The following is a 16,644-nucleotide window of genomic DNA, read 5'->3' on the forward strand; positions in this document are numbered from 1 at the left end:
TATTGTCACCACTGACAGTTTTGACACAGTTCTTGCAGCTAGCCAAGGAGGGTCCCTTGCTGGATCAGGAACTTGCATTTTGGTAGCAAAGTGTTCAGCAAAGAGGTCCGCCTTCTCTTGACTACTAGTAGAGGTGGTCCCATCCTGTCGATTTAGAGGTGGAATGAGTTCATCAGGCAGATAACCTTGTCTGTCCTTGACCAGGGACCACCAGGTTTTGGAGCCTACCCTACCTGATGCTACCTTTCTTTTAGTGTCCACCTCCCATTTAGCAATGGCCCACTTTTGAACATCACCCATATGTCTACAGGCTTGCCTGTGCAAGTTCCTGTTATAGGTGGTAGGATGTCGCCATGCTTTGTACTTAGCAGTAGCAGCCTCTCTACAACGAAAGCCAAACCAAGGCTGATAGGTAGGCTTCGTCACATATTGCCGGTGAGGAATGTGTTCTTGTTGCAGATTAAGGATGTGTCCAGTGAAGGCTTCCACTTGGTTGTCAACATTCTCTCTCTGTCTGTCTGTCTGTGTCTGTCTGTCTCTGTCTGTCTCTGTCTGTCTCTGTCTGTCTCTGTCTCTGTCTCTGTCTCTCTGTCTCTGTCTCTCTGTCTCTGTCTCTCTCTCTCTCTCTCTCTCTCTCTCTGTCTCTCTCTCTCTGTCTCTCTCTCTGTCTCTGTATTTCTCTCTGTATCTCTCTCTCTCTCTCTCTCTCTCTCTTTCACAGGTACACGTAAGTAATCATACATAGTATAAATTACCTAGGATAACCCAAATAATCCAGACAAAGTGCTATACAGTGGATCTGTGCTCCAGTGCCCTAAATTAATAATAATAATAATAATAATTATTATTACAATAATACATATGTACTAATAATAATAATATTATTACAATAATACATATGTACTAATAATAATATTATTATTACAATAATACATATGTACTAATAATAATATTATTATTATTAAAGTATAATATAATGTGTCCACTCATTACTTACCTTAAAATATCTGTAGTCTTAATGTAGAGTGAGAGGTGAGTAAACAAGATTAAATGAATAAACGAATGAGTGTGTAGAAGGTTGGCGAGTTATGTAAACAAACATTGTTGTTACCAGCCCGGACACGAATGATTCCTGCACTCTGTCAAGCCGACTAGAAAAACATCTCATATTTGTTAATTTATATGTTTATATGTTATGTAGCATGTTTATTATATAATTTTGAAAAAGAAATCATAGATTGATTAAGCAAAATGTCTATATCAACGTTTTATACACATTTAATGCGCCTCAGTGTTTTTTATTGTGTTATTATCATTATTAATATGGCATCTTCAAGACCAATTACACTCTTAATGAGTGGCTCTGAGACAGACAAGCATACAGAAAGACACACAGGTAGACAGAAAGACACACAGGTAGACAGGCACACAGGTAGACAGAAAGACACACACAGGTAGACATAAAGACAGACACACAGGTAGACATAGACACAGGTAGATAGACAGATAAACAGACACAGAGATACACAAATATATAGGCAGACAGATACAGACAGGTTTATATGCAACAGTGAGTACTAGAGTAAGAGCCTTTCTTGCCACAATCTCCAGTGCAAGATTCAGACTTCATCTTAGGGGCCATGGTGAAATTTACTGTCCAGTTAGTACAGTTAATACAGTATGATGCTGCTGATAGGACAGGGTTACTCAAACTGATGCTGCCTGCGTGACGCATTGCCGCCGCGAGTATTGTCAAATATTGTACAGTGGTGTGCATCAGCCGACCCAGCCCAGCTGCCAGATGCACGGTCGTAAGTCGAGTGGACGTATGTCGAGCAGGTCATAAGTCGGATGGTAGGTGTATTACGAAATCTGACGACTACGAAATACGGGGGTCCACTGTACCAGCAAATTGAGGCACAAGCTCGGTCACCCAATGAATTACTCATAAGTCAAGGTACCACTGTATCGATAACACTTCTGCAAGCAGCAGGACTCAATGTTGCCATCAGGTGAGCATCCAGCGCCTACTTCGTGGTATTATATCTTTAAGTACTTGTCCTACTTGTCAGGGTGCTCTAGTCATTACTTGACAAGACACTGATACTACTTGCAGAACCTTGACATTTGTCCCAGCAGTGTTTTTCATATTTTCCTGGCAGTAGTTTAATAGCTTCAGTTACTTGTTCTAATATAGTTTCCACCGTTTCTCATTTTCATATTTTAATTTTCACACTGGCATTCTGCCGGCAAGGTCCCTAGGGTGACCTAGAAAATGGGGACTTTAGCCATCATTCATTCAGTACCAGTCTTGGCAGAAATGTGCAGACATTACAATTCAAATGACTTTCAACTGTAACATCCCCATACTTCTTTGTGTTTGTGCAGTCTCTTCTACCTTTAAATCTTAAATCTGGTTAACTGGTTTCCCTGAAGGTCCTCATAAATGTTATCTTGTTAACACTTCAGCAGCACACAAAATTAAAAAAAAAAAGAACTTGAGTCTATTCACTCCAATCTAATACATTCTTGCACACCTGATCAATTCTCAGTTCTTTACTATTTAAACCTCCTTGACAGTCTTCCTGGGATAACCTCTACCGCTTCCTTCATTACAACTCTAATTTATACAATATTTTTGTTACCCAGTGCCTTTCCATCCTCTTAATGCCTAAACTTCATCAAGAACCCCTCATCTACTCTGCATTATACCTTTCATAACTCTGCTAACTAATTTTTACTCTTTCATGTCACACTTAGTTTTCAAACATGACCTCATTGGAATGTACCGAGCCCAAGCCTTGCCTCACACTAATACACTGGAGAAGTGTTGGTACACTATTCTTTCACCCATTATGTTTTTTTGCTTCCATGTATAAACTTTTCTTCCTATAGATACCTGCTTACCTTTTCTTTTCATCTACTCATGTTCACTCCTCAGTGTTCAAGCACATTGACTTGTTCATTCTCCTCCATTCCTCTATGATATCCAGTCTTTCATTTCTCACTGTGTGATTGATAAAAAGTGAAAACCTTAAGTGCTCAGTGGAAATGGAGGAATCAGAAGCATAGTAACATGTTAAATGAAATTTAGAGTCGTGTTTTTAGTCGAGAGATGTGGTTCACACTGCAGCAAGTGTTACTCTAATGTACAGCTTATTGGCTTTTTTTTTTAGAATAGACATTACAGGTTAAGAGCTGTTACCTCTCCTCAAGTCGTCATCTAGCCTAGTTCTTATTTTAAGGTACACTAGTTTGCCTTCCTTTTCAAGGATACTATTCATAATTGCTGAATGATACCCAGGCATCTATTTAGTGGAAGATAAACAGGGGCAGTAGCAATAAGAAGGCTCTTACCTGCCTGGGAATTGATACTTTTTTACTAAGACTATTTTCTGTACCATTAAAATGTCTTCAGTAAAGTAAATGACTGTCCTTGAGATATCACACTTCTCTATATATGATGCAGTTCTTGAATTTAATGCAGTTCTGTTGCTTTCTTACTACTAATCTCGATATTTTATTGCAATTTTGTATAATTCTTCATAAATGCTCTAACCTTTCGTATTTAATAATTTTCTAATACAGTTGACTTATAATGTATGTTAGTGATAATGTCAAGAATTGTGCTGTGTTTTTTAAGTAATCTAAATGTTGTCACTCTTGAAGGACATTATTAATTTTTTCAGTTACTGAGCTACAGAAAGCAAAAGTTGGAGTCATTTCAAAAAGAGATTTTAGCACAAAACAAGGAACATACCAAGAAGCTTCAAGCAGAAGTTGAGGTTGGGGAGAAACTTAAAGAAACTGTGCAGCATTTAGAAAGAGAGGTAGAGCAATACAAGTTGCAGGAAGAAATGGTAAGCAATTCTGGAAAAATAATCTTCAGAGAGAGTAGAAATGCCATTTCTCACAAAATTTGCTCTTTGGAAAATGCCATTTATCCAAAAACATTTTTTTAGAAAGTTAATTTGATAAAATTAACACTTAAACCATTCTAAGGCATGCTAGAGGCCTTAAGTTTGCCTGAAATACCCTGCATATAAAGGGGCTTTTGGCATGTACACCCAACTATTATACTTCTTTGTACATACATGTATTATGTCAAAATAAAATATTATTGTGGAGACTAAGCCATTGATGGACACCGATCCACCTCCTGTCACTCCTCTTCACTCTTCTCCATCCTCATAACTCCTTTCTTCGCAGTGTTCCAACCCTTCTCTGCTTGTTCTTTTTCTGCTGCCTCCATGTGTGGACTTTCCTAACCCTGCTAGTCCATAGATACCTCTACTTTCAGATTTCTTGTATCCTTCTCTTTGCAAATCACGGCTTATTTACAGTGGAATATTTGAGGCCTCTGAGGTAACTGGGGTGAGCTTCAGGTGTTGCTCTCCCAGTTTTCCCCCCATTTGTGTTTCTTTAAAAGAACCCAAATTATGCTCCGCTGTTATCCGTCCCATCTCGCGCTATGTTTTATTATATTCATCGGATGCTTTTCCTGATTGAACTTCTAATGAAAGTGCACTTCTTATATGCACAGGTATTTCATACCATCAGCTCTTTGTTCATATTTCACTGCATTACACTGCATCCTGCATCCACTTGAATAAGTGGTATACAATATGTTCTTTCTATCTCTCTCCTCCTCAGGCATTATCTATCCCAGATGTTGCATTTCTGGTTTCTTCCTTACTGCCACCCCTTCTGTTACTTGGCAGTTTGAATGCTCACTATTTCCACTGGGGGATGGGGTCTCACTTTGACCCTTGCAGAATTCAGTTGGAGACTTTTACCTCGCTTCTCTCCCCCTCCTTGTTTTAAACACGGCTATTCCCACCCATTTTGATCCTTGTACTTAACCCTTTAACTGTTTTGGTCATATATACACGTCTTACGAGCCACCGTGCTTGACGTATATACAGTGGAACCCCAGTGTACGATATTAATCCGTTCCTGAGAGATGATCGTATGCCAGAATTATCGGAAGGCGAATTAATTTTCCCCATAAGAAATAATGGAAATCAAATTAATCCGTGCAAGACACTCAAAAGTATGAAAAAAAAAATATTACCGCATGAAATATTAAGTTTAATGCACACAAACTGAAGAAGACATGCACAGTTTGTAGTACTCTACTAACAATAGAATACATGACACTTACCTTTAATGAATATCTGGTGATGATTGATGGGATGGGAGGAGGGGAGAGTGTAGTAAGGTGGCAAGTCCTCTTCCAGGGTTACTTTTAATGCCACTAGGACCAGCTTGAGTCACTAGACCTCTGTTGCACAACAAATCTGTCCATAGAGCTCTGTACCTTCTGTTCCTTTAAGATTTGTCTAAAATGGGCCATAACATTGTCATTGTAATAGTCACCAGCACGGCTTGCAATAGCTGTGTTAGGGTGATTTTCATCCAAAAAGGTTTGTAGTTCAACCCACTTTGCACACATTTCCTTAATTTTTGAAGTAGGCACAATGGATTCCACAACTGGCATAGGCGTCTGAGGGTTAGCCCCAAACCCTTCAAAATCTTTCTTAATTTCCATACTAATTCTCACCCTTTTTACCACAGAGTTGGCACTAGAAGCTTTCTTGGGGCTCATGGTGACTTATTTTGCAGAAACAAGCACCAAAAACACTGTGATAATATGGAATGTACCGAATGTATGCTTAGATGCGAGCACACTGGCTGGCTTGTAAACACTGGCATGCACGGGGTAGTTCAGGCCACATGTGGATGCGTCCTGGACGAATCGCGTGTGGCGGGTTTTTTAACAAGTGACGAGGCAAAATTTTTGCGTTAATGTATCGTACACTGATTTAACATATACCGATGCCATCGTATACCGGGGGTCCACTGTATACAGTGGACCCCCGCCTTACGATATTAATCCGTTCCTGAGATCTCATCGTAAGCTGAAATTATCATTAGCTGAATTAATTTTTCCCATAAGAAATAATGGAAATCAAATTAATCCATTCCTGACACCCCAAAGTGTGAAAATAAAATTTTTTTTACCACATGAAATATTAATTTTAATACACACAAACGAAAGACATGCACAGTTACTATTCTTCTAAGAATAGAATGCATGACACTTACCTTTACTGAAGATCTGGTGGTGATTGGTGGGAGGAGGGGAGAGTGTGGAAGTTATTGTTTAGAAGGGGAATCCCCTTCCATTAGGACTTGAGGTAGCAAGTCCTATTCCGGGGATACTTCCCTTCTTCTTTAATGCCACTAGGACCAGCTTGAGTCACTGGACCTCTGTCGCACAACAAATCTGTCCATAGAGCTCTGTACCTTCCTTTCCTAAAATGGGCCATAACATTGTCATTGTACAGGTTGCCAACATGGCTTGCAGTATCTGTGTCAGGGTGATTTTCATCCGTAAAGGTTTGCAGTTCAACCCACTTTGCACATATTTCCTTAATCTCTCTTTTTCAATTCCATACTAATTCTCGCCCATTTTACCACAGAGATGGCACTAAAAGCTTTCTTGGGGTCCATTGTGACTTATTTTGCAGTTACAAGCACTAAAAAACACCGAGATAATGTGAAATGTACCGAATGTATGCGTAGATGTGACCACACTGGCTGGCTTGTAAACACTGGTGCTGAGGCAACATGCGGGACGCGTCTTGGACGAATCATGTAAGGCGAGTTTTTTATCGTGAGGCGAAGCAAAATTTTTGCATTCAAATGCTTCGTATGGCGGATTTAATGTAAGGCGATGCGTTCGTAAGGCGGGGGTCCACTGTACTCAAAAATTCTAGCAGCTTCAAATCCAGCAGGAGAAAGCTGGTAGGCCCACATGTGAGAGAATTGGCCTGTGTGGTCAGTGTGCACCATATAAAAAAAAAAACCTGCAGTATGCAGTGCATAATGAGAAAAAAAAGAAACTCCGACCATGTTTTTAGATTAAAACGCAAACTTTGTTGTGTATTTTCGTATAGTATTTATTGTTGTATTCTCATTTTCTTGGTCTCGTTTGATAGAATGGAAAACATATTATAGAAATAGAAGTGATTTTGATTGGTTTTACTATGAAAAGAACCTTGAAATGGAGCTCAAAATAGGGAAATGTTTGATTTTTGCCGATGTTCAAAAGTAAATGATGTCATTGTCCAATAAATGTCCAACTGGCCATTCGAATATGCAGTCATGAATGGGTTCACATTATTTGTACAATTATTACAGTATTGCAATAGTCTGCATAACAGTAAATCTTCTATTGTTTGTTTGACTAAAAATTCAAAATAGAAAGCAAGAGTAATATCAGAGGGACCTGGAGACATGACTGATGAACAAAGAAAATGTTATTTTAGAGCCAGGAATGTCTGCATTGTTCATTCTGAACCCTATTTTGAAATTGGCATATTCTTTAATTTGCATGAAATTGGCCAAATTTCATATTTCTGACCACGTTATTGGGTAGTTGAAATTGGCAAAAGGGCAGTTTCTTGTACTCAATCGATACAACAAATGGAGTTCTAAAGAAATAGCTAAGAGTTTGGTCGACTGGAACAATGGAATTAGCCAAAAATAGGGCTCAAAGTGGGCGAAATCACCAATTTGTAAATATTGCTGAGGTCGCTAACTTCGTGAGAGCGTAATTCCATAAGCTTTCCGTCAAATTTCATTCTTACGGTGTCATTACCATTGGGAAAAGATTATCATTTCAAAAGGAAAAATAATTTTTTTTTTTTTTCATAAATTTTTCGACACCAGGAGACACCTCAGGATTTGGGGTTTTGACAGTCAAAGGGTTAATTTCTCTCTTGCATCAATCTCTCGGTTTGCTCTTCCTCAACTGTACTAGACTTTACCTGGTCTGTCCTCCTGGATTTACATGACAGTGATCAATTTTCAATCATCCTTCTCATTCGTATTTACCACCTCGCAGCTCACGCTGGCAGTTTGACCGAGCGAATTGGGACCTTTACTCACTTCAAACTGGTTTTAGTGAGGATCCTTCTTCTTCCTCCATTGATGAGTTTTTTCACCTCTTCTTGACCTCAGTTTTAACCCTTAAACAGTCCAAACAGATCGACGTTCAAATTCGTAGTGCTACAAAAGTAGATCTACTTTTTTTTACATATTTTCAAATATAACAAAAAAAAAAATGTAGATAAAAGTTTTTTTTACGTTTTCAAATGTAAAACAAAAAAGAAGATCTACATTTTTTACATACTTTCAGATGTTGAAAAAACTTACATATATGTTTGGACCATTTAAGGGTTAACAGCGGCTTCACATTCTGTACACCAAACCTTGGGCAGGCATTCTCAGAGGTGTGTGCCTTGGTGGTCTCTTGCCTGTGCTCGTGCAATACGTTTGACACATGCTGCATGGGGCACTTATTGGTACAGTAGGACCACAGAGTGCCTCCTTGATTTCTAAGCAGATGAGAGCAGCTGCCCGCTGTGCATCCATGAAGCTAAACGCACTTGTTGGTGGGATTGTCTATACCATCACTTCAGCTTCCTTTATGAGTGGAATCTGGAGAAAAGTACGGAAACTGAGTGGCAAATACACTCCCGACCTGGCTCCCATCCTTCTTGTTGCCAATGTCACTATAGCTAACTCTCTTGACGTTGTCACTGAACTTGGTCACTATCTTGTCTGTATCTCCTAGGAGCTGCATCTCTGCCCCTCCTTTCCTCCAAATCTGCCAGAGAGTCTGAGCCATTAGACTTTTCTTCTAATGGAGAAGAGACTTGCAAAGTGCCTTTCCTTTCTTTCAACACACCGGCCGTATCCCACTGAAGCGGGGTGGCCCAAAAGGAAAAACGAAAGTTTCTCCTTTTCTTTCTTCTTTCTTTCAACACACCGGCTGTATCCCACCGAGGCGGGGTGGCCCATAAGGAAAAACGAAAGTTTCTCCTTTTACATTTAGTAATATATACAGGAGAAGGGGTTACTAGCCCCTTGCTCCCGGCATTTCAGTCGTCTCTTACAACACGCATGGCTTACAGAGGAAGGATTCTGTTCCAATTCCCCATGGAGGTAAGAGGAAATAAACAAGAACAAGAACTAGTAAGAAAATAGGAGAAAGCACAGAGGGGTGTGTATATATATGCTTGTACTTGTATGTGTAGTGTGACCTAAGTGTAAGTAGAAGTAGCAAGACATACCTGAAACCTTGCATGTTTATGAGACAGAAAAATGGGCACCAGCAATCCTACCATCATGTAAAACAATCGTAAGCTTTCGTTTTACACTCACTTGGCAGGACGGTAGTATCTCCCTGGGCGGTTGCTGTCTACCAACCTACTACCTAGAAAAGTGCCTTTTATGCTTCTAGAATTAGTCAACACACTCCTCCGCTTGCCGATCATTGGCAGCTGGGGCGGATGACATTCATATCTGTATGCACTAGCATTTACATCTGTCAGCCCTTCCAGTCCTCATACGTCTCTAATCTTATATGGTCGCTACTCCTTCCTTAGCTCTAACTATATTAGAAACCCTTGATCTTTGTTCTGACATTAATATTAGGTACTGAAATAGTATTCAAATAGTCACAATCACACCAACAGGTGTACATTTTCACCTGCCTTGGTCATTTACTATTGTGTAGAAATGTAGACAAAGTATTTATAGGTCTTAGCAATGTTTTAGACATGCTGGAGTATATGTGAAACTTCTTGAAGCATGGTGTTTATAACGAGTACCGCCAAACTGCTGACAGAGTAAGCAGTGGAGTGACATGATAGTGCACTGCTGCAGGGAACCCTGGCTTTATTTGTTTTCACTGTTACTCACAAACATGTATGTCTGTCTATCTGTATCTGTCTAGTTCTGCTTATGTCTTCCTGTGTGTGTGTGTGTGTGTGTGTGTGTGTGTGTGTGTGTGTGTGTGTGTGTGTGTGTGTGTGTGTGTGTGTGTGTGTGTGTGTGTGTCTTTCTGTCTGCCTGCGTGTCTCGGTCTTTCTATCTGCCTGTGTGTATGTGTGTGTCTTTCCATCTGCTTGTCTCTCAATCTTAGAGAGCAGCTTGTTAACAGGTATTACACATGATGCAGTAGTCACATCTGATTCCTGATGAAGTGAAAATGCGTATTACTTGCCACTGAGTTGCCAGTCATGCTTATTATGTCTTATATCTACAAGCACTGTACAGCACTTTGCCTGGAATTTTTGGGTTATCCTAGGTAATTTACACTATGTATAATAACTGTACTTAGGTGTACATGTGAGAGAGAGACAAAGATATAGACAGAGATATAGACACAGACAGACATAGACAGCCAGTGGTATCAAAAATGAAAGGACATTGCACAAATGTTACACATGAGTTATTATTGAGGTTTTTAATATTTCCTCAGCCACTTGTGGCCACATTCATCACTTTCCTCTTAAAAGGGGAGTGTTAATATGACATGACATCAGTGAATCCCTGGTGTTTGCCACGCTATTTGCTCTAACTGGCGCTCAGTTGAACTGGTGCTCCCACAAGATACTGAGTGGTCCCAGAGTTTTTTAATGCTGCACACATTGAGTGTTAGGACCCATTCTAAACTCGCCAGGCATCTCAGGCCAATCATGCCAAATTTGGAGACAGGAAAAATAAAACAGATCTACATTTGGAGTGCTAGCGGTACAAACGTAGATCTATGTTTGGACGGTTTAAAGGTTAAGACTACAAATATTTTAGGGTAAGTAATAAGTGGACTGTATGTATATTTTACTTTTTTATTGTTTCCTGTTATATGTAAGAGTTATGCAGATTAAAACGAAGTTATCACGTTGGAGTTTCCTTTTTATTTATTTTTTTCTTTCGAATATACATGTTTAATTCATCATTTGGCATTGTTACAAAGTGGGTGGAGCTAGCTATAGCAGTGAGAGAAGCGAGCAGTGTCTCAGTAACTGATGCAATCCCATGCCGTAAGGAGATATGCCTTATCCCTTTATAAAATAGAATTATGCTATTACTATCAATAAACATTATCTACCTATCATATTTATTCCAGAATAATATTAGGTGAAACATAACGTAGAAACATGATAAAGGTGCCCAAATTAATAAAAACTGACATATGAAGGGTTATTGGAGAGTTGGTGGGGTTATATGAGAGAGGGAGAAGGCATGGGCTCATGGCACTATAAAACCCTGTATAATTATGCTGTTACTGTCAATAAAGGTTACCTATTATATTTATTACAGAATAATATTAGGTAAAACATAAATAAAATAGAAGTATGATAAAGATGTCCAAATGAATAAAAAAATGACATATGAAGAGGTATTGAAGGGTGGACGGTGGAGAGCCGGGAGGGATAAAAAAAAAGACCACTACCATTACAGAAAACATTATGCACCTAATGGGTAACTATAAAAAATCACTTATCCTATGCAAAGATGGAAAAAAAGTGAATTTTTTTTACCCCCCCCCCCAAGTAATCAGCTATGCGAATCACTGTTAATAATGAATGGATTGAAAGCATTTTCACAACGAACATAAGACTGAATATTTTAATTTTGAGTGGTGACATTTCTGAAGTATCAGTAAGGAGCGATTCCTCGATTAGCGACGAATTCATTTACCGACGTGGCCTTTGGAATGAAACTCCATTGGTAAGTGAGGAGAGACTGTCTACTAAAAATGTTATAAATGGTGCAAAGGTGATATTAAAAAATGTAAAGACAGTTGACACAAACCCACTACCAATACAGTATGCTTCTTGCCTTGCTTAATGATCAGTTCGCTTACTGACCTACTCTTAGGAACGAAACCCCATCATTAAGCGAGGAGAGGTTGTACTTCCCTGGGTGTTTGCTGTTTACCAACCTATTGCTACAATACATTACTAATTTATTATACAGCCTCTCCTCACTTAATGACAGAGTTCTGTTTCTGAGGCCACGTCACTAAACGAATTCGTTGCTAATTGACGACCATACTATAATACAGTGGGCCCCTGGTATTCGATGGCATCGGTATTCGATAAATCCGGTATTCGATGCATTATATCGCAAACAATTTTCCTCGGTATTCGATTGAAAACCCGGTATTCGATACGATTCATACGAGACCTGTCCACATGTGGCCTGAACTGCCCCTTGTGTGCCAGTGTTTACAAGCCAGCCAGTGTGCGCGCATCTAAGGATACATTCGGTACATTCCATATTATCCATATTATCACTGTGTTTGGTGCTTGTTTCTGCAAAATAAGTCACCATGGGCCCCAAGAAAGCTTCTAGTGTCAACCCTGTGGTAAAAAGGGTGAGAATTAGTATACAAATTACGAAAGATTTTGAAGGGTTTGGGGCTAACCCTGAGAAGCCTATACCAGTTGTGGAATACATTGTGCCTACTTCAAAAATTAAGGAAATGTGCACAGTGGGTTGAAGTGCAAACCTTTATGGATGAAAATCACCCTAACACAGCTATTACAATGACAATGTTATGGCCCATTTTAGACAAATCGTAAAGGAACGGGAGGTACAGAGCTCTATGGACAGATTTGTTGTGCGACAGAGGTCCAGTGACTCTCAAGCTGGTTCTAGTGGCATTAAAAGAAGAAGGGAAGTAACCCTGGAAAAGGACTTGCTGCCTCAAGTCCTAATGGAAGGGGATTTCCCTTCTAAACACTAACATCTCTTCCCTCCTTCCATCCCATCAATCATCACCAGATCTTCATTAAAGGTAAGTGTCAATTATTTTATTGTTATTGTAATTATTCTATTGCATTAAACTTAATATTTCATGTAGTAAAATTTTTTTTTCATACTTCTGGGTGTCTTGCACGGATTAATTTGATTTTCATTATTTCTTATGAGGAAAATTGATTCGGTTTTCGATATTATCGGTATTCGATGAGCTCTCAGGAACGGATTAATATCGAATACTGGGGGTCCACTGTAGTAGTGAGTTTGTCACCTTTGCACCATTTATAACATTTTTAGTATATTTTTAAATGTTTATGCAGAATAGTGGAAATCAGCTCTAATATACATTATTTAGGTATGAATACTGGTCAGAGAGCCTGTCATAAGTCCAAGGCATCGGTAAACGAGTACATCACTAAGTGAGGAGAGGCTGTGTTGTCATTTGGGGGTCTGGAATGGATTACTTCTATTTACATTATTCTTTATGGGAAAAATTGCTTTGGTGGTTGTCGAATCGACATTTGTAACGAATTAAATTAAAAAAAAGTGAAGTTTCACTGTACTAAATGTGAAAAAATGAATACCGGGTATGTAAATAAATGAAGTTACCTTAATGCATCTTCATATTTTACAGATGAAAAATAAATTGGCAAGCGTAGAAGGGAAGCAGAAGAAAACAGAACAAAGACTTGAGAGAATGATGGAGCAAGTGGTGTCTCAGAGCAAGATGTCTTCTCTCATCAGATCACTTGTAAAAAACCTGCACATTGCTGTTAATCAGGCCAGTTTTGAATAAAGTTTATATTTTTAGCCCTTAAACTGTCCAAATGTAGATTTGCATTGTTACCATTAGCACTCAAAAGTACATCAACATTTTATTTTTCCTGCCTCCAGATATGGCACAGTTGGCCTGAGATGCCTGGTCAGTATGGAATGGGTCTTAACACTCGGTATGTGCAGTATTAGAAAAGTCTGGGAACACTTAGTACCTTGTGGGAGCACCAGTTCAATTGAGTGCCAGCTAGAGCAAACAGTGTAGCAAACATGAGAGATTCACTGGTGTCATGTATTAACCCTTTCCAGGTCTGTGCCATAGATCTACAGCTTAACGTTGAGGGTCCAAACTGTAGATCTACGACGTGAGCTCAGCTCACTCTGATAAGCTGTGAGTGGTAAATTTGGGCCTAGATACGAGACAATACATCTATGTGGTATGTATGCACCACATAAAACAAATCCTGCAGCACAGTGCATAATGAGAGAAAAAACTGAGACCATAATTTTCAATTAAAACAGCGACTTTGCAGTGTTTTTTCGTATGTTTTTTTTATAGTTGTATTTGCGATTTCTTGGTCTCATTTGATAGAATGGAAGATACATTACAGAAATAGAGATGATTTTGATTAGTTTTAGTATTGAAAATGGCTTGAAACTGAGCTCAAAGTAGTGGAAATGGTAAATTTTTGCCAATGTTCAAGAGTAAACAAATGGCCTCACGCATCTAATACACACCAGCTGGTGGGTCTAATATACGCTCACAAATGTGGTGATATTATTTATACAATTATTACAATATTGCATAACAGTAAATCTTCTATTTTTTGGTTTGAATAAAAATTCATTGTGAATAAAAAATCAAAATGGAATTCATTTGTAAAGCCTGAAAACGTAACTAATGAACAGAGGAAATGTTAGTTTAGTGCCAGGAATGCCTGCATTGTTTATTCTGGACCCTATTTTAAAATTGGAATACAGTGGACCCTCGCCTAACTATATTAATCCGTTCCTGAGAGCTCAATGTTAGGCGAAATTATCATTAGCCGAATTAATTTTCCCCATAAGAAATAATGGAAATCAAATTAATCCGTTCCTGGCACCCCAAAGTATGAAAAAAAAAATTTACCACATGAAATATTAATTTTAACCCTTTCAGGGTTCAAGGCCAAAATCTGAAGTGGTGCTCCAGTGTCCAAGAAGTTTTGAAAAAAAAAAAATTATTTTTTCTTACAGAATTAAAGATGATATTTTTGTGAAGGTAATAAAACCCAAAAAAAAAAAAAAAATTCTGATCAGTACTTACCGAGATACAGCGGCGGGAAGTTGACCCAAAATGACCCAACTTCTGCAAAATCACATTTTTTTATTTTACGTTTTTTATACTTTTTTCTTTTCTTTTCTGATTTTTTTCTTTTTCTAGTAACATTTGTGGCTTGTGAGACCAATATAAACTATATTGTATAAGTGTATACTCATTGTATTCAACACAATAACTGCACTAATTTGTTTATCATTATATTGCTTACAAAACTTGTTTATAAGTTGTAAACGAAATGATGAAAATATTAGTGCAGTTATTGTGTTGAGTACAATGGTACCATATAGTACCATATGGTACAATGGTGCCATAGGGTGCAATGGTACCATATGGTAGAATATGGTATAATGGCACCATTTGGTTCAATGGTATCATATGATACAATGGTACTATATGGTGCTATGGTACCATATGGTGCAATGGTACCATATGGTACTGTTGTATTCAACACAAACACACTAATATTTTCATCTTTATTTTGTTTACAATAATTGTTTACAACAAAAATGTACAAAAATGTTATATATTAGTAATGTTATATATTTACAAACGCACAGGAACTCGACATGTTACTTGAGGTGGATGACAGAGCGCTTTGTCTTGGAAACTGCCGAGTCAGTAGCTAGCTTGCGTCGCCACTCAGTCTTGGCTGGTGCCTGCTGCCACCAACACATCCTACTGACCATATGGTACATGGTATCGTATGTTGCAGGGTACCATATGGTACATTGTACTAAATGGTATAGGGTACCATACAGTACAAGATAACATATGGTACAGGATAACATATGGTGCAGGGTACCATATGGTGCAGGGTACCATATGGTGCAGGGTACCATGTGGTGCAGGGTACCATGTGGTGCAGGGTACCATGTGGTGCAGGGTACCATGTGGTGCAGGGTACCATGTGGTGCAGGGTACCATGTGGTGCAGGGTACCATGTGGTGCAGGGTACCATGTGGTGCAGGGTACCATATAGTGCAGGGTACCATATGGTACAGATACAGGAATCCCTATGGAAATAAGTCACCCTGACTTTTTTGGGTTATCCTAGGATTTTATACATATGCTGCTATGTATGATAATCTATGTAACTGTATTTGTGTACACCTGAATAAACTTACTCAAGTGTGTGTGGCATCATAAGTAAGTTTATTTAGTTATACACAAATAAAGTTACATAGCATATCATACTTAGCAGCATATGTTTGGAGAACCTAGGATAACCCAAAAAAGTCAGACACTTATTTCCATTAGGGTCCCTGTACCCTGTACTGTATGGTACAATGTACCATATGGCACATTGTACCATTGTACCATATGATACCATTGTATGACATGGCACCATTGTACCATATGGTACCATTGTACCATATGGTACAATGGTACCATATGGTTCAAAACCATAGAATTCCTCTTCAGCTCTACTTCCATCAGTCTTAGAACTGTAAGTTGTGAAGAGGAGAGTCAGAATGCGCCCAGAGAGTGAGTGGGGAGTGAGAGCTTCCTTGCCGCCAGGCATGATGAACAAAGCTACTTTGGCGGTGTTCCCACAGTGCCATGCGGGCATCCAGATTTTTTCTATAGTGTGCACACTGACCACCCAGACTCATTCTCTCAGATGTAGGCCTACCAGTCTTCTCACGCTAAATTTGATGCCACTAGAATTTTGGCGTATATCTACGGTTTGGACCCTGAACATAAAGTCGTAGATCTATGGGACTGACACTGAAAGAGTTAATACACACAAACTGAAGAAGACATGTACAATTACATGACACTTACCTTTATTGAAGATCTGATGATGATTGATGAGATGGGAGGAGGGGAGAGTGTGGATGGTGTTAATGTTTGGAAGGGGAATCCCCTTCCATTAGGACTTGAAGTGTCAAGTTCTTTTCCGGGGTTACTTCCCTTCTTCTTTT

The 16,644-nt window shown here is 38.9% G+C and overlaps 1 protein-coding gene across 4 annotated transcripts in view; it reads left to right on the forward strand.

The window, feature by feature from the left end:
• LOC128692776 (centrosomal protein of 85 kDa) overlaps positions 1-16,644 on the forward strand; it is a 93,706-nt gene that overhangs the window by 68,111 nt on the left and 8,951 nt on the right. Inside the window, exons 6-7 of one of the 4 annotated variants that reach the window (XM_070090092.1) lie at positions 3,690-3,860; positions 13,259-13,405. In XM_070090092.1, coding sequence (XP_069946193.1) covers positions 3,690-3,860; positions 13,259-13,405 — 318 coding nt within the window. The remainder of the gene's footprint in view (positions 1-3,689; positions 3,861-13,258; positions 13,406-16,644) is intronic. The other 3 variants (XM_070090093.1, XM_070090094.1, XM_070090095.1) reach the window with 3 other exon arrangements.

Source organism: Cherax quadricarinatus, chromosome 30 (genome assembly GCF_038502225.1).
Source record: "Cherax quadricarinatus isolate ZL_2023a chromosome 30, ASM3850222v1, whole genome shotgun sequence".
Lineage (NCBI taxonomy): Eukaryota > Metazoa > Arthropoda > Malacostraca > Decapoda > Parastacidae > Cherax > Cherax quadricarinatus.